Below are 25,021 nucleotides of genomic sequence, written 5' to 3' on the forward strand. Positions count from 1 at the left end.
CCGTGACCTCAGTAACCCACAGTGGCAGATTCCTGAACAGCAGTGTAAAGCACAGGAAAGAGTTATGATAATAGTGTGGTAAAGGCATTTGATGTTTCAACATTTAGCCAAGCAGGCCTCCCTAAAAGAACAGAGATTACAATAGGCTGCTTAAGCTGTCCATTCCAGGGGAATCTGCTTAGCGACTACTGCCATGCTAAGGTAATCAGGTGATCTAAGTTTAGCATACCTTGCAGAGGTGAGTGCAGCCATGCATTAAGCAGTGTGATGAGATTGTAAAAGGTGACAGCAGCACCACCCATGTAGACAAAGTATTTGTATTACTCTGGTCTGCTGTGCTCAGTGTGGTATTCACAGTGGTCAGGGACATGAAAGTGTCCCTGTTTATGAGTCTAACTGAGACTATCTCAGGCTCAAAAATGTGCATTATTGTACAGGCCAAGAAATGCAGCACAGACAGACCAACTACTGCATGCCCCATTAGCTTCCACTGGAATATGATGCTTATCCTGTTTACTACTTCTGCCTTTATCGTGATCCAGAATCAGAGGAGATAGCAAAATATGCATGCACTTGACACTGGGCCAGCAGCAGACAAACAGTGACAATCCTATCCAAATGGAGCATTTGGGGTGGGAGGGGAAAAACTGCAGGTTAAACACAATGTAAAACATTAACTGGGGAGAAACAATGCTCACTGGTGGCAAACACTGAAGTTAGTCATGGGAGAGCCAGTAAATGAGTGCTTGAAAACATGAAAGAAGGGTCTGAGCAGCTTTTAGAAAACAGGAATTCAGTTAATGGTCTTTGGGCTGAGTATCACTTGAGGTAGGGGTAAAAAGCAACCTACAAGTAGCTGTGGTATTGTCAGAAATACTACTCTGTCTTTCGGAACAGTGATGTGAAAGGAAACTAGGAAGGTAAGTTTATGCCTTGCTGTTTGAACCAAACTTCTGCTGAATGTTTGTACTGATTTTTCTGTCTGCTGTAGAGGCAATGGGTCAAAGCTGTGGGTATCAGATGGCTGTAGCATCCTTATGGTGATATACAGCAGTAGGGGGAAGATGCAAGGATACAATTTGTCTCTAAGAGATTAAATGTTTTCTGTTGTAGTAGGCAATCTACAGGTGTCTAGACAGTTCTGGTGCAGCAGGTGTTACTTGTTCTGGACAATTCTGGTGTAGCAGGTGTTACTTGCTCTGAAAACTGCTTGCATTTTAAGGCTTTTCTGTTTCTGCTCCCATTTGTGATTGATGTAACAATAAATAGTCTAAAATATGTTCATATGGGTACTCTTAGGGCCTCATGTGAGTTGGCAGGAGTCTTACTATGTGAAGAAGGTCTGAAAGCAGGTACTTGGAGAATCGACATTGCTCTGCCTGCAATAGAAACATCTGTCTCTGTTTCTACATTGCCCCTGTCCCTCTCTCTTGGCCCATGAAGCTAATGCTGAGAGACTGTTATTCAGTCAGTCCTTTGCTTGCATCTCTCTTTCCTTTCTCTGGAACCAGACCCACTTACATGACTGACTTGGTGAATTCTTAGCTCTAACACTATCACTGCAGCATTTCACCTGAATATGGAAAGATCTGTTCCCTATGCATTGTAGGATATGGACAGGGAAGCACTGCAGTGCTTGTTTGCCTCTGATGTTTCCCAAGTTGCCCCTTTAAGAACAGTGCAGGAAAAGGCTGTGGAGGAAGAAGAAGGTAGCTCAGCGGTGCCTCAGGTATTCAACTGTTTGCAAAGTTGGGCATCACTGTTGGCAGAGTTGGGCAGAGGCCTTGGATGGAAGCAGTCTCACTTCACATTCAGACAGGACTAGGAAATGGCTTTAGGTCACTTACAGCTCTTTTGATGATTTTTTTTTTTTTTTTTAATTAAGTGTTCTAAGAAGGTACTTTCATATTCAGCAAATTATTTGGCCTTCTAAATGTTAACCCCTTAGCAGAAATTCCTCAGTTTCTCCATCCCTAATGAGTAATTGCAGATGCAGCTACTTTAACTCAATCTGATAATCTGAGCAGTTTTTCATTGGTTCTTGAGATTATCTTTAAAATCGGGCACAGTAAGCTCTGCTTTATTATGCCACTGCTGCTACTGCCTGATCATCAAACCACACAGCCTAAACTATCAAGGGACAGAAACAGTGTGAAAAGTGAAGTTTCCTTTGAGCTGGTAAGATGGTTTAACATATTTCTGTGCTATGCATGCCAATAAATAATGGTAGGGTACATCTACTGAGCAAAAAGCAAGATATGAAAAATAATTTGTTAGCCTAAATGAGGGACTGTATATTATTTCTGCTACTAGGATCCTAGAACAATCAAACCACCAAAAGGGTCTTTGCGCTTTTTTTCTGCTAGATTGCTGAGCACAATACCACACCCTATCACATTGATTCTGGTTTGGAGTGTGTTAGAAAGAGGTATTTTGAGCAAATTATCTTTCACACTCTTCTCTGTGTGAAAAAGATGAATGTAAATAAAACCTGACAAAATATCCCTCAGTGTTTGGGACTATGTATGAACTATGGATGAGGAAATCCTATTACTTTCTTATTCTCTAGCAGTTCACATGCTTACAGGCTGATCATGTGAGTGCACCACATGCACTTGACATGTTTCTGTCAGATGTGCTCAGAGACCTAGGTATTCAGCAGGTAGATAATGTATCATTATTTTTTCTTAAAGAAAGGACAGGACAGGAAAGGAAAGGAAAAGAAAAGTACTTGTATCTCAAAGTATTTGCTTGTAGGAAAGGGTGACTAAAGGAGTGCTAAAGATGATCAATTATATTTCTTAATAGTAGAATGGATTGTTCTGGAGAATGTGCACTTGGGACTAGCCTTCATGAGTGGAGAAACGTGCATGTTGGTACAGGCACACTATTGCCTGTCAGTGTTTAGTTTCCTATAATTTAGTGTCCCGCCTTTCTTTAGTGCCTGTTGCTGCTGCCTCTCACAAAGACTGAAGCAAAGGAAGGGGTTCTGGCCAAGGGAGAGTAGGTCAGTTGTGGCTAATTGCTAACATGTAAGGGACAGAAGTAGAGTATTAAATGGGCCAGATCTGCTGTGCCTGCTCCCACTGCATACCACTCATATCTTAGTGTGGGAGGGAGAGCAGAGCACATTTCTGGAATAGCACAGAGCAGCTGCAAAATCAGAGCCTCAAGCCTCTAACTTCCTCTAAGCTTTAGGTGAACACAGCAGATCATATGAGTTGCAACAGAAAAAAAATGCACTGACATAACAGTATACTCCATATAATGATGGCAGAGGTGGGCTAAGACCTAGGAGTCCTGCATGTCTGTTGTGCCTCTTTCAACTAGAGGAGCATGATTCTTTTGTCTGCAGAGCTAGCATATGATATCACTACATGTATCAGATGAAATTCAAGCATGTTTAAGATTCTTATGCACACAGTTCCACATGAAACCCTTGCTTATGTTCTTTCATGACACTTCAGTTTCATATTTTATTTGGCCTTTGTAGAACTGATCTTGTCTTACCTGTATCCATTCAAAGGTGAGTGACACAAGGATCTTTTTTTGTACCTGTCCCTTTGACCCTATTACGTTTCTCTACACAATTCTTCCGTTTTCCTCTCTGTCATGCCAAATATAAGCTTCTTGTCCCCACCTTCAAGTCACTGACCACCTCCCCTTTTGCTCGTCATCTGTCACTTCCATACCAAGAAGTCAACTCTATGATACTAGCTTCCAGCTCCAACTAAATCATCAAACAAATCCCACTTTAATTTCTACCACGCTATAGCTTATACTCTGAAGGTGCTGCTTACAGTTCTCTCTTGAGCTACTTCAGCCTCATTCTTCAAGTCTCTCCTTAAAGCTCTGCTTTGCTGAGTTCCTATAAACCAGATAATGTCTAGGCTGACCATATGCTGAGACTGTAGGGACCACAGTCTTGTGTTACTTTCCCTCTCTATAGTATCTATCAATTCATTTATTTTACCCTATACATTCCTAAAAGCAAAGGCCATCTTTTTATTGTGTGTTGTACTGGACCTCAGATGTGGGGGGTGAGACAAAACTTTCAATACAGATTTCTGGTAATACAACAGAAAAACATAGCAATAACTGTCGACCATCTGTTCATCTGTTGATTTGGGAAATCTATGTTCATTGTAAAAATTCTGGTTTAAATGACTTTTGGGAAATGGAAGAAGCTGATAGAACTACAGGAAGGGATGATAAAGGCGTGGCTACAAAGCCTCATTTTCTTGACTGGATAGTAGGCAGAACTCTGTCCTGGAAACATGGAAAGGTTGGAAATACTGTTGAAACCAGCTGAGACCATCTAGGAACTCGAGGTCACCAGTCATATGCTGATGCTGAACCAACCTGGAATTGTGGCAGCACACCTGGTGTGTCCTTTCAGGACTTTCCCTCAGACATTTATTCGGTCTTTTTCTTCTATGCAGATTGAAGGTGGTTCTGCTTTCCTCTGGCACCCCCACACCTCCACCACCCCAAGTTTTCACTCGGCTTTTCTGCCTTCACCCACAAGTAGGGCTGTATTGCAGGAACCGGGAGTTGGAAAACACACACACACACACAAAAAAAAAAAAAGGCATCAAGCAACCTGTCTAGGAAATTGATGTGCATTCCAGTCCCCCAGCTGCTGTAATGCTGGCCTTGGTACTAGGATATATGGCAGACCGCCCATGCCAACAAGATGTTGCCTAACAATTTGATATCTTTCAGTGATGAGATGACTAGCTGGGTAGATGAGGGGAGAGTGGTGGGTGTGGTCTACCTTGACTTCAGCAAGGCTTTTGACACTGTCTCCCATAACATCTTCATAGACAAGCTCTGGAAGTGTGGCCTAGATGAGTGAACAGTGAGGTGGATTGATCACTGGCTGGATGGCAGAGCTTAGAGGGTTGTGCTCAGTGGTGCAGAGTCTAGGTGGAGGCGCGTAGCTAGCAGTGTCCCCCAGGAGTCAGTACTGGGTCCAGTGTTCAACTTATTCACCAGTGTCCCGGACAATGGAATAGAGTGCACCCTCAGCCAGTTTGCTGATGACACAAAGCTGGGAGGAGTGGCTGATACCCCAGAGAGCTGTGCTGCCATTTAGAGTGACCTTGACAGGCTGGAGGGTTGGGCCAAGAAGAACCTCATGAAGTTCAATGAGGGCAAGCAAGGGGTCCTACACCTAGGGAGGAATAACCCCAAGCACCAGTACAGGCTGGGGGCTGACCTGCTGGAGTGCAGCTCTGCAGAGAGGGACCTGAGAGAGTCCTGGTGGCTAGCAGGCTGCCCATGAGTCAGCAATGTGCCCTTGTGGCCAAGAACGCCAATGGTATCCTGGGCTACATTCGGAAGAGTGTTGCCAGCAGGTCAAGGGAGGTGATCGTCCCCCTCTGCTCAGCCCTGGTGGGGCCACATCTGGAGTATTGTGTCCATCTGTGGGCTCCCCAGTACAAGAGGGACATAGAACTACTGGAACGAGTTCAGAGGAGGGCTATGAAAATGATTAGAGGACTGGAGCACCTGTCATATGAGGACAGGCTGAGAGAACTGGGCATGCTTAGCCTGGAAAAGAGAAGACTGAGGGGAGGCCTAATCAATGCGGGGGAGGGTGTCAAGAGGATGGAGCCAGTCTTTTCAGTTGTGCTCAGCGACAGGACGAGAGGCAGTGGGCACAAACTAAAGCACAGGTGGTTCTGGATGAATATGAGAGTGCATTTCTTTACTGCGAGGGTGACAGAGCACTGGAACAGGTTGCCCAGAGAGGTTTTGGAGTCTCCTTCTCTGGAGTTATTCAAAATCCGCCTGGATGTCATCCTGTGCAATGTGCTCTAGGTGATCCTGCTCGGCTAGGGGGGTTGGACTAAATGATCTTCAAAAGTCCCTTCCAGCCTTGGCCATTCTGTGATTCTGTAATGGTGCTGGCATATAATCTGTTTCTGCTTGGTTCGTGGCTTGATTATCAGCTTGTTATTCCCCTGCTGCTGAGGAAAGCACAGATAGTGGTCAGAGATGATGTCCACTGGGAGGAATGATGAATGACTGCTAGGCCACTGAGAATCCCTTCCCTCCATTCTCACCAAAACTGAAAAGTGCTTTTGCACTTGTCTTGTTTTTGCCCCGTTCTGTGTCTGTCTTCTGTCCAGCACCAAGAGAAGCTGAGGATTGAATTGTTTCTGTTCACCTTGCCACGCGGCTTATCAAAACTTTCATATTGACTTACAGAAGAGAAAGAGAATGTCACTGAAGCAGTCGTTTTCTTCTGGGACTTGCCAAGACAATTTATCTGTGATCAGTCTGGGCTATCGTTAGCTCAACCTGCCTTAGGGTAATGTGGCAATTCCTTTTCCACAGCTGAGCAATTTGAAATGTGGGAAGCACAGTGAGTACAAAAGATAAGAAAAGGCACCTAAGTATCTGTAGGATTCTAGTAAAACTTACAGTAATTTTCTTGCAAGACCAAACTCATCGCAAGTACGAGCAGACACAACACAGATAGCTTCACTAATGTCTCTGTGTTTGAAACCAGCAGTTCCCCTGAGCACTACAAAATGTATAGGTATTTTCTTTCTTCCTAAGTGAGAAGTGCCTGGCTGTTGCTGAGAAGTAATTCTGCCAGTTTGTGAACAAGTTTTTTAGAATGTAAACTAGGTTTTCTCTTGCAAGGCTGAAGATTGCAGATGTTAAGAGAATGCTATCATGATCACTTTAGCACAGAAAATTGTAACTAACAAGTCCTGCATCAGTCTCAGGGCTTCCATCTGAACAAAGGATTATTATTTTATATATATATATATATTTTTTTTTTTTATTATTATTTTTTTAGATACCTAACCAAGATTTACAGACTACCAGCACTGGATCTTATGTTTAGGCAAGAGGTTTCAGCAATAAATGAAGTGTCTCTTTGCATGAATTCTACTGTCTGACTTCATTTCTGTCTGACTATCCATCTTCAGTGTCTAACTTCTGGATTCTTTCATCTTTCTCTAGTAGATTTAAAAAAGATGCTTTTCTCCTACCTGAAATACTCTTCCCAGGTAGCTACTTCTGGATGGTATAAAATTGCTTCTTAACTTTTCCTTTGGGTAAGAGATTTAGTTAATATTTAGTTGTTCATTCTGAGGAAAGTTATTAAATCATTCTCATAAGCCTTTTCAGAATTAGTTTTTAATCTTTTTTCAGCAATATTTTGTTCAAACTGTGGAGCCCAATAGAAGAACTAATAATAGCATTATGAATGCTGCATGTAGCTGCAGTAACATTTCTTTTAATTGATAAGCATCCGTGGTCTGTGTGAAAGCTCTTGTAATTGCATTAATGTACTGCAGGCTCTTGTTCACTGGTTATCTGCTACTTCCCCAAAATCATTTTCTGAAAACCTTTTCAGAATTCGGTTTTCCATTACCCAGTTGTAACAAATATTCATAACTTCTAACATACAAATAGTTTTTTGTTTGTTTGTTTGTTTTGTTTTGTTTTGTTTTGTTTTTCCAGGTGAGATAGCCAGTAAATGTCTGGCACATTTCATATATTGCAGAACTGAATAAAGAGTTGGGGTTTGGTTGGGTGGGTGGGTGGGGGAGGAGAGAAGAGGAGTGGAAGGAGTGTTAATAGATTAGCTATGTTTACCTGGAAATAGGTAATTAGCTGTTTTAGTTATTTTGGCATATGTTTGTTCATCTGTGTGCTTGGGCAAGTTCTTGTAAGCATATGTATAATTCTACTTGTGCATGTACTTATGCAGCTCTCTCTATTTCATATTTAGTCAGTCTTACTGTACTTATCACAGGGATCATATGCAACCCTGATTAGAATGATAAACAGGAGAGACTTCATGCCTCCCAGCCTCCCCCAGCTAAACTCAGCTAACAGTGACACTTCCTCTCTACAACCCCCACTCTGAAGAAGGTCTGCAGCAAAACAGGATATTTACCAAAAAAAAAAAACATAAATGAGGAGGTGGTGAAATGGAAGCCAGAAAGATTCCTTTTCTTTTGATCAGTTTCTGGTACGTTGTAGTTATTTTACTATTTAATTCAGGATAGCAACACTGTAAGGTAGCATAATTATAGGAAAGAGGTTGATACAGGAATGCTGCAGTTTAGTTGTCTGAAATCTGAGACTGGAAGGATACTTCTGGTCATGGAGTCTAGCTTCTGCTGCTGTAGACATCATATCATTTAATAACTTCAATAAAACAATACCGCTAATTGAAATATCACACTCCTTGCTAAGCATAGGCTCTTAGTCATTCACTCCCATTTAAGTCTACTTCAGGTCTCTTGCTGTTTAGAAACTATATTCATTCGGTAGCCTGGCTATACCCATTTGGCCTTGTGCAAATGTTGTTCTTAGTGCTTTTCCCATCCTGATATTTATCTTTCTCTTTTCCCCAACTGCTTCTGAAAGAGAGAACATAGGCCCTGGCATTGCCCAAAGCAAGCCAAGCTCTTTCAAGTCAGAACGTTTTCACAGACTTCTGTTACCCCAAACCAAGAGCTCAGTTCAGTATCCATGCTGGGCAAGCCGTGCAAACAACATTCCTCCAATATTTTTGAAATTTTCAAATAACTCTTTTTGTCTAAATTCAAAAGTGGACTCTTTTTACACACTCCACATTTTCTGGGCTCCACGTTGAGTCATGGGCTTCCTAGAGCAACACACTACCTGCAGAGGTTCTGGGCTTTTTTGGAGCATTAAGGAAACAGCAAATATTGCAAGCTGTTAAAACATCTTTTTTTAATTTAAAAATTTATAAGATTTTTGCATCTTATAAAACACCATGTATTACTGACTAGGTCAGGTTTCTTCATATTAAACTTCTGTTTGCTGGTTTATCATGAAGTCAGAAACTTTATACGGAATTTCTGTTTAAGAAGAAAGACAGGGACTCCCATGTAACTTCCGGGAGAGCCAGCATTCAATATTGCACACGGCAATATTTCAAATATCTATACAGTCTCCTTCAGTAAACTGGGGCACTGACCAGGTTCTAAGTATTCCACATCCCAGATGAGTTCTTTGACCAGGAATATACCAGTTGTTCTCTCCATTTCTGCCTTCTGAAATTTTCCTTGGCAGCAAGGAAATACTTATGGGAAGAAAATATGATCCCAAGATTCTCATGCTGTAGGTGAGCAACTTGGTTATCTGCCTGGAATTGTGGCTTCTTGTGTGTGTGTGTAAGAGAGAGAGAGAACTATGATAGATCTTGGTTTTATTCAGCTATTAAATGGGAAAAAGTCTAAAACAAATAGTCTTTAGGATAGAACACCCTTTTCTATCCCAGCTTTTGTACCTGACTTCAAATTCTTTCACAGTAGCTCAAGGCAACTCCAAGTGGCTTAAAGAAAGCGTCCCTCAAAAGTTTAATGACATAAGCAGCTCAAGAAAATATTCCTCTTGTAAAGAGAAAACAGATTTCTGCCAGGAAACTGCCAGGAAAACAAACAAACAAACAAAACAACAACAACAACAAAAACACAACACAGTTACTTGACTCTGTCAAGTTTAAACAACTAAATAAATAATCCATCATTAAATGTAGAGAGCATAGAGAGTAGTGTTTATTGTGTAGATGGCTTTCAGAAGGCAACTACTGTTGATGGATGAGCTCATAAGAGGAAAACCCACTAAAGTCTTGAAGATGCAGAAATTATGTCTGTTCCAGAAGATCTGAGCTGCAAGTGTCTGGAGGCTGAAAAGGTTCTCAGAGAAGAATATCTATGCTTTCCCTATCATTACATTTTTCTTTAAGCACCTGTTTTCAGTTACTGTCAGAAACAGGACACATGAGCCTTTATTCTGATCCACTGTGGCTCTGTGCTGCTCTTAAATTCTCATGTGCCAGGTGCATGCAAAAAAACAAACAACAAAACCCAATAACAACAACAAACAACAGAAAAGGGAAGTAGAGAAAAAGACTAAAAAACATCAATTGGCAGGAATTAAAAATCTGCTTTCAGGTGGCTAGTGCTTTATATTCCTATGCAAAGTAATATTTGCTGCTGTGAGAAGAACAGTCTCTATAGATGACACAGCATACCTGAGTTGGTGCCATGTCTGACAGACAAGGTCAGCTTGTATCAGGCTTCAGCCTGCTGGTACAACTACTGACAAAACTGCTTCTAATGACTGGTCTATTTTAGATACTGTCTGGAATGGGACAAGATGTGCAGCAGCTGGGCCTTCACCTGTGCATTACTGCTGTGCTACTCCTTGGTGGAGGACAAGGCAGAGGTAAGGGAAACCTGGAATAGGTCCACGGTGGGAGGGGTGTATACACGTTCTTGTTTTCATACACAGACACAAAAGAATAGAATACAAGATCTTGTGATTGCACTTTCTGAGGTCCCAGGAACTAGTACATCTGTCTGACAATGCCAGACCTAAGCAACTGAAAACATGCTGGACAAGCTGAGCAGCAGAAAGAACAGCCACTGCTTGAGGTCCCTGCCCTAAGTTCTTACACTCATCTCATGCAGAGAAGTGCGGTACAGAGGAAAAATATCATGAGGAAGGCATCAGTAAAGGAAGCACTAGCAAGTAATATGTTTTAGGCCTTATCAGGTGGTAACAAATGCAGCTCTGGTCTCCTTCTTCTGCAGAGTTCCCTGGCAGTCTGAGCTGCCTGAATAACTATGTGACTACTGTGAATTGCATGTGGGCAATGGAGGAGCCTGTGGGTGATGGACCTTTCTACCTGCACTTCACAAAGTAAGAGTTGCAAGCCAAGAGCTATCTGTGGTAGTCCCGGCACTGGTGTGGGAAGTACAGCATGGAGGAGCCAAGATGGGGCCTGGCTGGGTGCTTTGCTTGCTTTGGGCACAGCCATCTCAGCCATCTCACTGCTACAGTCCTGGGCTGCCTTGGTAGCTGCTCCCTTTGCAGCAGTCTTTCATGGGCTCACAGTCACCAGGGGTACAGCAGAGGTTTCGTACATGCAGCTGCACAGTCTCCTGCAGGCTCAGGGTGGTCCATCAGTCTGGTGTCATCTGCTGGCAAGGGCCTCTCAGTGCAGAGAGCCATCCCTTTGCAGCCTTGGTTCTCAGCCATTTGAGGACTTCCAGGCTGATCCTACATGAAGCAGCCTCATCAGTTTCTAATCATCTTGCTGCCTAAAGAGTAAACTCCTACTGGTTTAATCTAGTTCATATATATGCTTAAAGGATTTTGAAAGTCTAGTGAATTAAAAGTTTTAGTAATGGGTTTATTATGTGAATAATTTTATCTCTAACAGAAGAAAAACAATGAATAGTTTGCTAGGTGACAGGATAATAAGCATTGTGATACGGTAATTCAAGATTAATGTGTTTACATGATGTAATAAAGTTGTCTTGATTACTAATAACTAGTAAACTGTTACACAAGGGAAAGCCACTCCAGCATTAGATGCCTTATTATATTCTGATATAGTTAAGTAAAAAATAGCGTAACTCTTAATGATACATTATTTTAAATCTATGGAAAAAATGCCAACTTGATAAACTATGGTATCCAGTTTATTGTGGGGCCACAAGCAACACGAAAAATTTACTAATAAATGGCTATATTAGGTGGTTTACCCCCTCCCCTCCCCCCCATGCCCCGCCACTTTCCTGGCAGCAATACATAGCAGCTGCAGGGAAAGTTAACATTCCAGCCAGACCCAGTACAACCTCTCACTTTGAGAGGGAGCAGGGGGCAGGTGCAGAGTACTACGTGCAGCTGCTGGGAGGCTTAGTGCGCTCAGTAGTGAGGTTATGAGGCTGTTTCCTTCCTCCTCCTTCAACCCTGCTGTCCAGCCATTTTTAACATTGCTTTCTCTGCTGTTTGCACTAAGGAGGGACATACTCTTCCCGAAGGTGTTGCTGTGCAAAGCTGCCACACATCTTTCATAAACCATAAAGCAGTTAATTATAAGACTTAAAAGAAACTTTCAGCCTTTTTCATTTTTTTTAGCCTCTGGTCAAAGGGACAAAATGCCAGCTGCCAACTGACTGCCAGAGACAGTATGCAGAAACAGTATCATTGCACAATCCACTTAGCCAGCCAGATCTTGGAAACAGATGGTTATAGAGTCTCTCTCCAAGGCAACTTCTTTGGGAGTAATCATACATACATTACCTTTCCAGAATACAATCCCCGCAAGCACAGTAAGTATGAACCAGAGCAGATGTGGAATGAGGCTCTGCCTAGCATCTTTGGGATGGATCTACCATACCTTCTGAAAAACAGTGTCTCAAAGACAGGAAGTGAAAATAATGGAAACAAGCCAAATTGTCCATTCCTGCAGAGTACACTACATGGTCTTTATTATTAAGGATGCAGTTCCAGTGTCTCTATATTTTGACTTTTTCTGGACTTCAGAGAGGGATGGTTCTGCAGCACATTTTGGATATGCTTCTGGTCTTCATCCTGTTTTCTTGTACAATTGGATTGCTTCTATGTTTTGTTTAGTTTTGTTTTTGAAAGAAATGAAGTCATGAGGAATCTAAGTTGTAGATAAAATCCTAGGTCCCATGGCCGGGTACTTTAGACAAATGCCCTAGTATTTGAAATCTCAGAGCCTGTCTATACTAGTGTTACATTGGAAGAGCAGAATGAGATATATGGAGTGGTTCTTTGATTGCAGGACTATCCCCAGGGGCTATCTGAGTTATCATTAATTTTTGTCAGTTCTGTAGCTGTTCTGACCTACCCTGTAAGCTAATGCAGACTACTGCTGGTCTTAGTATCTCTCTTTAGAACCAGCTTTATCTTCCAAGACTTTAATCAGTCTAGAAACATGCATCTTCTTCTGTGGTATTCCAGTCCCAAATATTGTGGAAAACCTACCTCTCTGTTTGCAGTAAAGCTTGATCCACCTTTGAACATCCAGAGCAACATTACTGCAAGCAAGTGTCAGATATGGTGGAGTGTGCCTTGGTACCTCGTTGAAATACTTCAATATGAGTTGCAGTACAAGGAGTACAGCGTGTCATGGGAGGTAACTGGATGAGCCACACACTCATGCTGACTTACTCTTGGTGCAATGAATGGCCTTGCCACTCAGCTTAGGGTCTTCTGGAAGCTGACTGTTTTAAGCTAACCCTTCTGTCTTTCCATATCAAGACAGAAAGATTTTATGTAAAACATCAATAGTGAAGAACAATGCATCATCATCTTCTGAATCCTGCATTCAGAAGTCATTCATCATCATGTAGGCCCTATTCTTGGACCAAGAACAGAGGGTTTGGAGAAGGAAAAAAAAAGTTATTAAAAGACCATCCCTCTGCCCAGCCTTTTTAATAGATTTTTTTTGTAATGATTTGCAGTTTGCATTGAACAAGACACCACCCAGTTCACTACCACAAATAGAAATTGAAGGCACAGAGTTTCACAGTGGTGTCTCTTACATTGCACGAGTTCGCTGCAAAGTTTCTGAAAACGAGGATTCGTATCATAGTCAGTGGAGTGAGTGGAGCCAGACAACAGTGTTTCAAAGAGCAGGTACAAAGAATATTGTTTTCGTCTTAATTCATGTCTTTTCATGTCCATACTAATTTTTAAAAATGAAAGGAGGAAAAAAAAAAAAAAAAAAAAAAAAAAAGGAAGATGCTTGGTAAAATGAAGCTTTTAAAAATCAGAATCAGTTTCCTTCAAGTTTTCTTAACCAAATTACTTTCCTTGAGGTCTTTAACTGCTTATTTCACTTGTATTTTTGTATTGCTTAGTTATTTGGGGATCTATCCTAACTTTCAGGCTTTTTATCTTTTTTTTTTCTTTCTTTCTTTTTTTTTTTTTTTTTTTTTTTTTTTTGGTGGGGGGGATGATTCTTTTCCTAGGTGTACCAGAAGTGTCTGAAAAGCTCTTTAATTCCAGAACTTTGCAGTTCTTGTTCATTCCTCTGAGTTTTGGCACCCTGCTCTATTTATTTTGGAACTGCAAGCTTTCTTCAAGGTATGTTATAGTTCTTCTTTAAGTTTCTCTTGATCTTTATAACCTAAAGAGAGTAAACAAAGTGTCCTTATATCCATTTTGCTTCTTGTTTCTGCTGAGCAGATTCTAACATGCTCAAAAGCTCTTTTGATGTTCTCAGGATATGACGTGATTCTTAGCTAATGACAATTAATGACCCACTATTCAGTCATTAAGGAGACCAAAGTGCCTTCTTGGCACCCAAGCTCAGCTAAAGGTCGAGGCTGAGGGTCTCTTGGAGTTAAAGAAATTTAAACCTGTTGTGGGTTAACCCGGCCAGCAGCCAAGCACCACACAGCCATTTGCTCACCCTCCCTGTCCCTGCCCTGGGGATGGAAGAGAGAATCAGAAAAAAAGTGAAACCTTGTGTGTTGAGATAAAGACAGTTTATTAGGACAGAAAATAAAGGAAAATAATAATAATGATAATAGTGTTATTAATAATAATTTGTACTAGACAAGTGATGCACAATGCAATTGCTCACCACCGACTGATGCCCAGGTTGTCCCTGAGCAGCAGTCCCTCTTCCCACACCGCAGTCACCCATCCCATATAAATGTTCAGCATGATGCCACATGGTATGGAATATCCCTTTGGTCAGTTTGGGTCAGCTGTCCTGGTTCTGTCCCCTCCCAGTTCCTCATGCACCCCCAGCCTGCCCACTGGCAGGACAGAGCGAGAAGCTGAAACATCCTTGGCTTGGTGTAAGCACTGGTCTGCAACAATTAAAACATCAGCATGTTATCATTATTATTATTATTCTAAATCCAAAACACAGTACCATACCAGCTACTAGAAGGAAAATTAACTCTATCCTAGCCAAAACCAGGACAAAAAAAAACATGGAAATTTTGAGTTGTCTCATGTACATGTACATATAGGTAACCTAAAGGTGGAAGCATACAGCAATCCATAAAGATGGTTAAACTGATATCAATGTTAAGCTATTTGTGACATACCTGCCAGTAGTCAGTATGTGAAATACCAATATAGGCAAACTACTCAGGTTCTGTGTTTTCTTGGTTCTGGGACCAAGTCATACAGAAAAAAAAAAAAAAAAAAAAAAAAAAAGTGTCTCTAAAACGTTGGTTCGACCATTCATCTCCATTTTGTGCTGGTAGCACAAAAGCCTTGACATACATTATTATGCTCCATATACATGCTGCTCAGAGGGAAACAAAATATATGATATTCATATGATAAAATGTTTGTAAAGGATAAACTGTAATGGATGGACTGTGATATATGGCAGAATTTCTCTGTCTAAATTTAATGAAACTTGCATGCTCTAAAATACTTCTAGAAAAGGTGGTTTAGATCAAACAAGATGCTAAACAAATGCATAAACAGCTCAGTACATACAATGAGTAGTAGACTAGTAATGAGTTGAGTGCATTGAATATAGCATTCCTCAGAAAACTTTGAGAAGGCTGCGCTTTGGGTTAGGAATATTAAAAGAATGTCTGAGAGGCAGATAATTGCATATCCACAAGATGTCAGGAACCACATGAAATGAGATTCTACTGCAATCTTTCTATCAGAAGAGTTGGGCTTTCATTTAACCAGTGTGCTATATCATTGAGACAGAATACAGAACAATTGTCTGGTTTTTGATTTTAAAGTGTTGTTTTCTCACTTTAGGGCAAAAAGCCTCTCCTGCTTTAACATTCCCACACCAGCTGCTTTCTTTCAGCCACTCTATAATTTGCATAATGGGAATTTTAAGGTAAGAAATGTTTAATTTCTTTCTTATGATCCTCAGTTTGTGAGTGGAGGATTTTTTTTCCTAGGATTGATCATTCTAGGTCCTGAGCATTGTTACCATGTAACATGTTACCATGTTAACATGTAGGTCTGGTCTTCCTGGGACTTCATGGTTTCTCACTTAATTTCCTGCCTCCACATACTAACTGCACCACCAGAGCCACTGTCCATCTTCTCTCTCCTTAAAAATAAAACCCCTCCAGTAGCTTGCTCCTAATCCATCCATTACCTGTAGTGTTTTTCTATATCCAGAGGATCTTTCAACGTATTACCAGTAAGTGATGCTTTTCATATTTTTCAGACGGATAACACTGGTAACCAAGCACAGTATTCAGGGGTTACTTTGGTTTAACAAATCAGGGTTTCCTTCCACAGAGAGTATTTTGTCTGTTAAGTAGAAAAAGCCAAGGAATCACCAGTCTTTTTCTCAAGTGGCAGCTTAGTAGTTAATCGACATTGCTGCCATCCTCTAGCATGTTCCTCTAGCATTCCCAATATCTTAAGTATGTTTGAATAGCGTAATTGAAAAAAAAAAAAAAGGTGAAAACAAAACAGATCCGTTTCATGGAAGAAGCAAAAACCAAGAAACATCATTAGTGCACTTGCATTCTCTCATCTTCCATCTTCTTGTACACTTGCTGAACGTGAAAGGTGCATGCTGCCTTCACAAAACCAAAGGAATACAAGCAGCTTGCAGTATATATTCTGGAGGTGAAATCTTGAAAATTTCATGTTTCTTCAGAGCAGTTAAATGCTAGATTTTCTACCCTATTACTTAAATTTTGCCCATTAGATTTGCACTAAACCTCTGGATTGCTGTGCCAAAGCCATACAAAAAGAACAGTTATTCTGAAAATTCCACCTCTGAGCAAAATGTCCTGAACTTACTGATCCTTTCACTAGGACTGGGTTGGACCTAATGAAGCTTGGAATCAACTCAGAAGAGAAGAGGCAAGCAACTCAAACAAAGTAACTACAGATGGAGTTTCTGAGCTAAACACCCAGGAATTCATTTCCCAGATTTCCTTGAAACCTGTGGAAAGCGCAAATCTTGTTGCTGCAGAAGAAATGCTTGCGTCTGGTCCAAGCCAGCAGTATGTCCCCAGCAGATATGTAAGAGCAGAAGAGATGGAAGTCCAGCTGGCACTATTCTTAGCACAAAACCATGCTGATGATACAGTTGGCCTGAAAATTTCTGAAATAATTAAAGCCAACCTTGACAGATCTACCATGGGAAGGAGTTGTCCTTCTCACTTACAGCATGGAAAGGGTGACTTCCTTATGCTTCTGGAATCTTTGGAGATGGCAAATGTGTCCTTCAGCAACAGTGACTATTGCACCTTGTGTGACAATGATACCACAGGAGGTTTGATTGCTGCTGAACTACTGAAGCTCTCTGATGGTGATGGTCTGGTCAAACATCAAAATGATCAGAATGGCCTTCCTTGAGGAATGCTGCCCACAAAGATCTTTTGCTGCCCTCTCATCTCACAACACTGTCTTTCCAAATGGCTTAAATGATGTCTGTGCAGACAATTACAATCATATATCATTCTTAACTAAATATTTGATTTTTCTACTTCAAGAAAAGATTGTGACCCACTCCTCTACCCAGCAAATGCTATCCCTGGCACGGCCAGGACTGACCACAGCAAAATCTGCCATCTCAGGAGACACATGACCATGCCTTTCCCCAGATTAACCTCCTGGCAGCCACAGAAGTCCAGCAATCCTCTAGTCTAAGGATGCAGTAGCAGACCTGCTATTTTTCCCCAGGAAGAGCTGTTGTAATTGCATGCAAGATAATGCTTTCCAAACTTCATTGTGAGACAGCTGTTCTACTCTCAGCACGTAGTTCTTTCCTCACTGTAATTCAGATTAACTCAACATTTACTGTAGCCTGAAAACTAATGCCTGCTGGACAGCCATAGAAGGTGCCAGCAATGGTTTGTTTTCAGTGTGGTAAGCACAGGGATTTTCTGATATCTGAAAAATATATCCCTTTTCTGGTCCTTTGTGCTTTTTATCTTGTAAAGACAATATTCAAGGGTGCTTTTTATATTATACCACAATCTAATGGCAAGAAAAGAACCTGATCAGTTGCCATAATCTCCTATGCAGAAGAAAATATGTAAAACAAGACCACATGCCTGCAGGATTTTGGTGATTCCCAAGCTTTTAGACCCCTTTTTAGACCAAGCTTTTAGTCTGGCTTAATGCAGCATTCCCAAGTTTCAAATCTTCAGAATCAGAGGGATGTTTCCTAAAATTGTCAAATCAATTGTATCATAAATCTCTCATATCTAGACAGCCCTTGCATACAAATGTGTCTGCACAGAAAATGAAGCAGTTTCATGAAGTCTTGTTTACTTAAAAAGATATTCTAAATTAGTAATACATGCAAAAGGATAAAGGGAATAGTTGTAATCAGATATGAGCATAAGGAGCAGCAGGTCGGGCTATGGAAGGGAGAACATAAAACTTAACGAGATAGAGAACCAAAAGCAAATAGAGACTGAATGTAGTGTCTTTTTCTATCACCACAGGCCCCTCCAGACCAGCATAAGCCCTCATTTGAGGGGAGAATGTATGCTCTTTCACAGAGCCATCCACATTTTCACTAATGCATACATTCTTCTAGCCAATAAAATCACCAAAAATTAAAAATAGTCATTTTAATCTTCAGTAATTTAATCTAATCTACAGATCTGTTCCTGCTAGAGGCACTGCTGAAATTCTGAAGAGAGAAGCACTAATCAAGAACAGAGATCTAAACTATCAGTTTTAAAGCAAGAACTGTAGTATTTGATGACATACATATTTTTGTGCTGGTGATAGTATTTGGTAAAGAGGAGGGGTTGTTCTTTTTATGCTAGAAAAGGGAGTTAACACACAAGGGGGGAGGGGTGCTTTTTTGTTTTTAACAGCATGCAAACCAGGGATTAAGTTGCAACACAAACTACAATGCTTGGATTGCTTCTTCCTTGACATTCATGAATAGAGCAAGTTAATTGGCAAAATCTTAAAGCCCTGTGTTAAGCCTTATCGTTTTAGGACTGTTGGACAGATTGCTTTGATCTACACACTTCTGATCTTCACTGCATATTGCAGTGAAGCACAGAAACTGCTGCAGCAATGTCAACGCTAGACATTGTGTGTCCACAGTCCAGTATTATGCAGTGTGTCTAGAAGCAGTATAGTTATATTAATTTGATACTGCAGACCCAAAACTATATGGCTTTCTGAGCCAAGCTGACTGATACGATGTCTAATACAGGCAGTGCCAGAGTTGTACTCTCCAGACAGCTCTAAATAAAGCATCCGTTTAAAACAGAAATTGGGGCATTGGTGTGGACAACTTAAGACTTTTTCATAACATGCTTTCACATTCAAAAACAGACAATAAGTACCTTCAGAATGAGATTCAGAGTACTAGAGAAAAAAATTACAAATGCTTTCACATAAATCAATAGCATGCCTCACTTGGTTTCTGTGTAGAACTGGTTACCTCATCTTTGCAATGAGATCACAGGTTTTAGTAGCTTGCACAGTAGTTTTCCACAGCTATTGCAGTAGGAGGTGCAACAGTGCCAAACATATAGGTACTACAACATTTTGACTCCTAATACCAGTTTCTTCTTTTAAAAGATTGTATATGCTATGTAGAGACTGTTGAACCCTCACATCACTTTCTCTTACATTCATGCCCTAAAATCATGAGGAAATGGCCTCGAGTTGTACTAGGGAAGGTTTAGGTTAGATACCAGGAAGAGTTTCCTCATCAAGCATTGGAACAGGCTGCACAGGGAAGTGGTGCGGTCCCCATCCCTGGTGGTATTTTAAGAGATGTGTGAACTGTCTGAACACTGAGGGACATAGTTTAGTGATGGGACTTGGCAGGTCAGGTTGATGATGGAAGATCTTTTCCCACCTAGATGATTCTGTGGTTTTATGCCTCTCATAACTTCTGATGTTTGTTATATTCAAAGTTTTCCTACTACTGCAACAAGGTTGTTAGCATTTGCAAATTGTGTATTAAAAAATAATATATCTCTTTGGGTTTAATACCATACATGTGATTTTCACCTGTGCAGTCAGTTATGAAAATGCTTTCTGTAGCCACAAGATTCAGAACACTGATGGAATACATTTCTCTGTAAAGAAAATTGCTGTGTGCCATCTGTCTTAGCATCACGGCCTTAAGAGTACCAATAGGCCTTGTCACCTGGGACCCCTACCCCGCATCCTTGGCTCATCACCTGGAAGATCCATTTAGCTTTCATTTAGGTCTATGTTTGTCTGCAATTGTGTCTCCATGTCATTTCCTGGATGGCCTCTGGGCCTGGGATATAAGTACATTTGTAGTGGGTTTACGTGGCAAGGTTTTGGTAGCAGGGGGCTATAGGGGTGGTTTCTGTGAGAAAGATCTAGAAGCTGCCCCATGTTTGGGAAGGGCCCCATTGTTTTCAGAGCTGAGCCAATAAGCGATGTTGTTTTGCGCCTCTGTGAGAGCATATTTAAGACAGGGAAAAAACGCTGCGCCAAACAGCAGCCGGGAGAGTCAAGGGAGTGAGAAACAGCCTGCAGGTGCCAAGGTCAGTGTAGAGGGAGGGGGAGAGGTGCTCCAGGCGCCGGAGCAGAAGTCCCCTGCGGCCTGTGGTGAGGACCATGGTGAAGCAGGATGTCCCCCTGCAGCCCATGGAGTACCACGGTGGAGCAGGGTTCCACGCTGCAGCCCGTGGAGGAGACCACGGTGGAGCAGGTGGCCCTGCACCGACGGAGGCTGCTGCCTGTGGAAGACCCCTGCCGGAGCAGATTCCGGGCCGGACCTGTAGCCCGTGGAGAGGAGCCCACGCAGGAGCAGGTGACCCGGCAGGAGCTGCTGCCCGTAGGGGAGCCAGGTTGGAGCAGTTTTCTCCTGAGGGATGGACCCCGTGGTACAGACCCATATCTGGAGCAGTTCTGAAAGAGCTGCTGCCTGTGGGAAGCCCACGCCGGATCAGTTCATCAAGGACTGCATCCCGTGGGTGGGACCCCACAGCACAGGGGACGAGAGTGACCGAGAAGGAGCGGCAGAGAAGAAGTGCTGTAGACTGACCATAACCCCCATTCCCCCGTTCCCCTGCGCCGCTCGGGGGGAGGAGGTGGAAGAGGGTGGATGGGGGGGAAGGTGCTTTTGGTTTGCTTTTTCCTTTGTTTTCTCACTTCTCTCACTTGTTAGTAATAGGCAATAAATCTTACTATCTCCTTATGCCGAGTCTGTTTTGCCCGTTACAATAATTATTGCGTGATTTTCTCGTCCTTATCTCAATCCCTTTTCACATATTTTCTCCCCATTCCTCTTTGAGGAGGGGGAGTGAGAGAGCGGCTGTGGTGGAGCTCGGCTGCCCACTCGAGCGGAACAATGACAGTCTTTATATAGACATTATATAATGGATGAAAGCTGTGGACTGATAATGTAGTTTTATCTCCAGTCCTGTCTCGGAATCACAGCTGGATCCTGAAACCATGTTGTAGCCTCATGTCTAGCCCTACCTCCTAGAAGGACCTTGGACTTTTGTTAGAGCTTTGTCTGTAGGTCCACCTTCATCTCTACTGCTCCTGTGTTGGATCCTGGACCTGGTCCACCACCTCAACTTGTTTGGGAGTATCAGCAAACCCTGTTACCAGGCTCTGCCCACTTTGTTCAGACCAGGCAAGATTATGCTGCACCTTGTGCGGTGAGGGACTGCTGGTGCTGGGATCGCCCTATTTGCCCCACCCTGTGTTAGGGCAGCCTTGTCTTGTGCTGCTCCCTGACACTTTGTACTAATGCCTTGTAATACAGCATATTCTCCAACATGACATTGCCCTCTGCTGGAAGATCACCGGTTTCACAGACTTCAAAGGTGTAAAGTAGAATCACAGAATAGTTTGGTTTGAAGGGGCCTTTAAAGATCATCGTGATCCAACACAACTGCCATGGGTAGGGACATAGTTCACCAGATTAGGCTGCTAAAACTAGAGTAGGTTTTTTCTAAGTTTTGAATCAGTTTAGATGTCATGTGACAGGTGAAGGTGAGCACCCTGTACTGCAGAAGAATGTACTTGCACTTGGTTCAGTTCTTGGAAAATTACAGATAATTCCTGAGGAATGCTGTTGAGGTCATACAGTCTTGAAGAGTAGGAAAATATTTGTAACTTAATTAGGGAAAAGCATAAGATCCTCTTATCAAATAAGGCTAGGCAGAAGAATGGTACTGTTATTGTTAGTAGTAATAAATACTACGGTATCATGAAAATAAATTACTTCTGGGAAATACTGGAATATGGTAGGGAGACTAGGAAAAACTCTGCCAACTAGCAAAAAGCTTATTAATAGCTCTGATAGGGTATTGATACTGTAACAGTATCTGTGGCTATTGAGCATGATGCCACTCTGCTGGTTTTCAAATACGTGAATTCAAATAGATCCTTTGCATCTTTTTGTTTCACTAGCACAATATGGTTTGACTATGAAGATAATTAATATGATTCATTTTAACAAGATGATAGTAGCATATAGAGCATTTGACTTAAACCACTTAACAGGTTTGTCAAATTCTGCAGGGCTAGATGGAATTCACTGTAAAGTATTTTTGCAAAACAAACATCTTCATGAAGATGTAAACTGGTTGTAAAGAATCCTGAAAAGAAAACACAGCCTGTAAGAAAGGCCAAGAATTTGGATAGTCTGAAAAAGAGAGGAGTGAAGGTATGAATATATATATAATATATGCACATATATGTATATTTAAAAAGGAATATTGTGATCTGTTGTCCTACATGTCCATGAAGCAAAAAATCACTATGCAAGAAAGTTGATTTACAATGGCTATTGTAAAAACCTTTCTAAAGTAGTTCATCACTAGGACACTGCAAGACTGCTGTCCTGCCCAACTGACCCAGCCCTATTTGAGGCTAATTATCTGTACTTTGTAGATTCTGATGCGGTTCTGCAAAAAATATAGTCTTGCCTTGCATTACCCTTTTGAGTAATTTCTTAAAATTCAATAATCCTTTGACAAATTAAAATAGTTTACTAGAAGGTGTCATTCACAAAGGCCCACCATTCTGTTTGTGATCCTAGTTCTTCACACTGGATCTGGCTGGCTTCTGTGAGTAAAGGACATTTGATATACTCGTGAACACAGGTTGGCAAGGCAACCTGTTGAAATGCTTTATGCATACACACCTACCTAAAAGAACAAGATCTTATTTGTTATACCATATAGCAGTTAAAGATGTTGATGTGTATTTGTTGGGTGATGAAAATTATTTACTTGCGAGACGGTGAAAGCCTTGTAATGAAAAGTGCACTTCAGATTCAGTGAATTCATACCCAAGGAGCACAGTGCTTTTTTTTTTTTTTTTTTTTTTTTTTTTTTTCCTCCAGAGAAGTCAGACTTTTAAGAACGCCTGCAGTGAAACTGTATCTGTTACACGTCTGGTCTCATAACAGCAACGAGAACTCGACATCCTCACTGGAAGCTGGCACCCCGAGGCACGGGCCGCTGCCGAGAGAGCGGCCGGCACGAGGCGCGCTCGTGGACGCGCACTACGAGGCAGCGGCCGCCCCGCGGCGCAGGACGCGGCCCAGCGGCACCGCCCCCTCCTGCTACCGCCTTCCCGCCGCGGGGAGAGCCCGCATGCGCCCTTCGGCCGGAAGCTGGGGAGGCTTCTGCCGCCCTCACCCCACGCAGCTTCCTGGCAGGAAGCGGGCCGGAGGGAAAGTCCAGCGTCTGCGCATGCCTGCATCGGCAGCGGCCGCTGAGGCTGATGGGGGACGCTCCGTCCGGGCTCGCAAGTGAGTAGCAGGCGGCTCGACCAACGGCTCGGCAGGCTACGCGGAAGTCCTGCCCGCGGCGGGGGGAGTATTGTTGTGGGTGACGTCACGGGCGGAGGATGCGAGAGCCCCATTGGCTCGGGGCGGGCGGCCGTGCGCTCGGCTCTTAAAGGGCGACGGGAGCGCGGGCCGCGCCGGCCGGCCGGGCGGGGCCCATGGCGAGCACCAGCAGCCACCTGGTGAGTGCGCGGCGCCGGCGCCGAGGCCGCTTGGGGCTGCCGGCGGCCGCGGCGCGCAGGGAGAGCTGGAGGAAGGCGCGGGCGCGAGGCCCGGGCGCCGGGCCCGGTCCGGCCGTGAGGGGGCGGGCCGCCCGGGGCCCGCACGCTGCCGGGGCTTCCGCGGGCGGCCCCCTCGCCCGCCGCCTGCTCGGGCGCAGAGGGCGGCTGGGCGAGCGCTGCCGTCCGTGTGACCGGCCCCGGCGCTGCCGCCGCCGATTCTCCTTCCGCCTCTCGCCTCCCGGGGGTGCTGCGGGCCGCGCGGAGGGGGTCCGCTCTCCTCCTCCTGCCCCCGGCGCTGGCAGGGGCTTGCGAGCGCGGCGACAGGTGCCCGGGCTCGTCCCGGCAGCGGCAGGAAGCGGGGCCGAGGCGGAGGAGCTGCCCCGCGGCCTCTGGCGGAGCGCCGCTCCCCGTTCCGGGTGCGGGGCACCGCCGTGTCTCTGCCGGGTCGCCCTCCCCCAGCAGGGCCCGTGCTGCTACGTTAGGGGAGCCGCCTCTACACCCCGTAACCGACTTCTTTTGTAGTGGGAAGAAACGTGTGGGAGAGGCTCCGAGGGTAACGGTGGAATGCCCTTTCAAACAGTTGTTTACATTCGTCTGAGAGGGTAAAACTCTTCCATTTTGTGAATGCTGATTAATGTAGTATGGGATTGTGGCTGATACACAGAAGGGGAAATGGTAGAGCTTAACTTGCGTTGTAAATTACATAGTGTAGTTAATGTAGAAATTACCTTATGACAATTTTGGGATTTTCTTTTACTTCTTTATACAAGAATAGCTACCAGTATTCAGTAGTGGTAGCATAACTAACTGACAACGATACTTTACATATCCGTGTTTGGAAGTAACTAAGAAGGGTCTTCTGCATACAGACTGATACATCTGTATAGATTCCTGAAGCCTTGTTTTATAATGTGCTCTACTCTTCATGTTTCGTGATTTTTTTAATTTTTTTTTTAGGGTCTTAAGGTAATTGTATTTATTGAATGAAAATGGGAGTTAGTATGTAGAATAGACCTAGAGGGTAGGACATGAAATATAGCATCAAGGATTAAGAAATAAACGCACGTTTGATTATGAAATGAATTAGTTTTGCTTTTCTGCCACTTGATAGAGCTCCATATGGCTGCTTACTGGCATCAGAGAAGACTTCTGTTTACCTTCTGAACCCACTTGAAGAGGAAGCGTGCTTCCTTTTGTGCTTCTGTCCTTGCTCATCACTTCTTTCTGTTTTTCTTTTTTTCCC

General features: G+C 43.0%; 2 protein-coding genes across 3 annotated transcripts in view; both read left to right on the forward strand.

Annotated features, from left to right (window-relative positions):
- The first annotated feature begins 742 nt into the window (after positions 1-742).
- On the forward strand, positions 743-17,613 carry LOC309883901 (interleukin-9 receptor-like). Its single transcript, XM_082772383.1, has 9 exons — positions 743-920; positions 10,143-10,233; positions 10,602-10,710; positions 11,935-12,128; positions 12,825-12,961; positions 13,290-13,464; positions 13,800-13,914; positions 15,574-15,658; positions 16,600-17,613. The coding sequence occupies exons 2-9, from the start codon at positions 10,155-10,157 to the stop codon at positions 17,143-17,145; spliced, it is 1,440 nt and encodes a 479-aa protein (XP_082628509.1). The 5' UTR covers positions 743-920; positions 10,143-10,154; the 3' UTR covers positions 17,146-17,613.
- A 5,936-nt stretch (positions 17,614-23,549) lies between these two features.
- PDPK1 (3-phosphoinositide dependent protein kinase 1) overlaps positions 23,550-25,021 on the forward strand; it is a 68,890-nt gene continuing 67,418 nt past the window's right edge. Inside the window, exon 1 of one of the 2 annotated variants that reach the window (XM_082772761.1) lies at positions 23,550-23,739. In XM_082772761.1, coding sequence (XP_082628887.1) covers positions 23,716-23,739 — 24 coding nt within the window. In that variant the 5' untranslated portion in view covers positions 23,550-23,715. The remainder of the gene's footprint in view (positions 23,740-25,021) is intronic. The other variant, XM_082772759.1, reaches the window with a different exon arrangement.

The sequence above is a fragment of the Aythya marila genome, assembly GCF_965140915.1.
Source record: "Aythya marila genome assembly, chromosome: 15".
NCBI classification, from domain to species: domain Eukaryota; kingdom Metazoa; phylum Chordata; class Aves; order Anseriformes; family Anatidae; genus Aythya; species Aythya marila.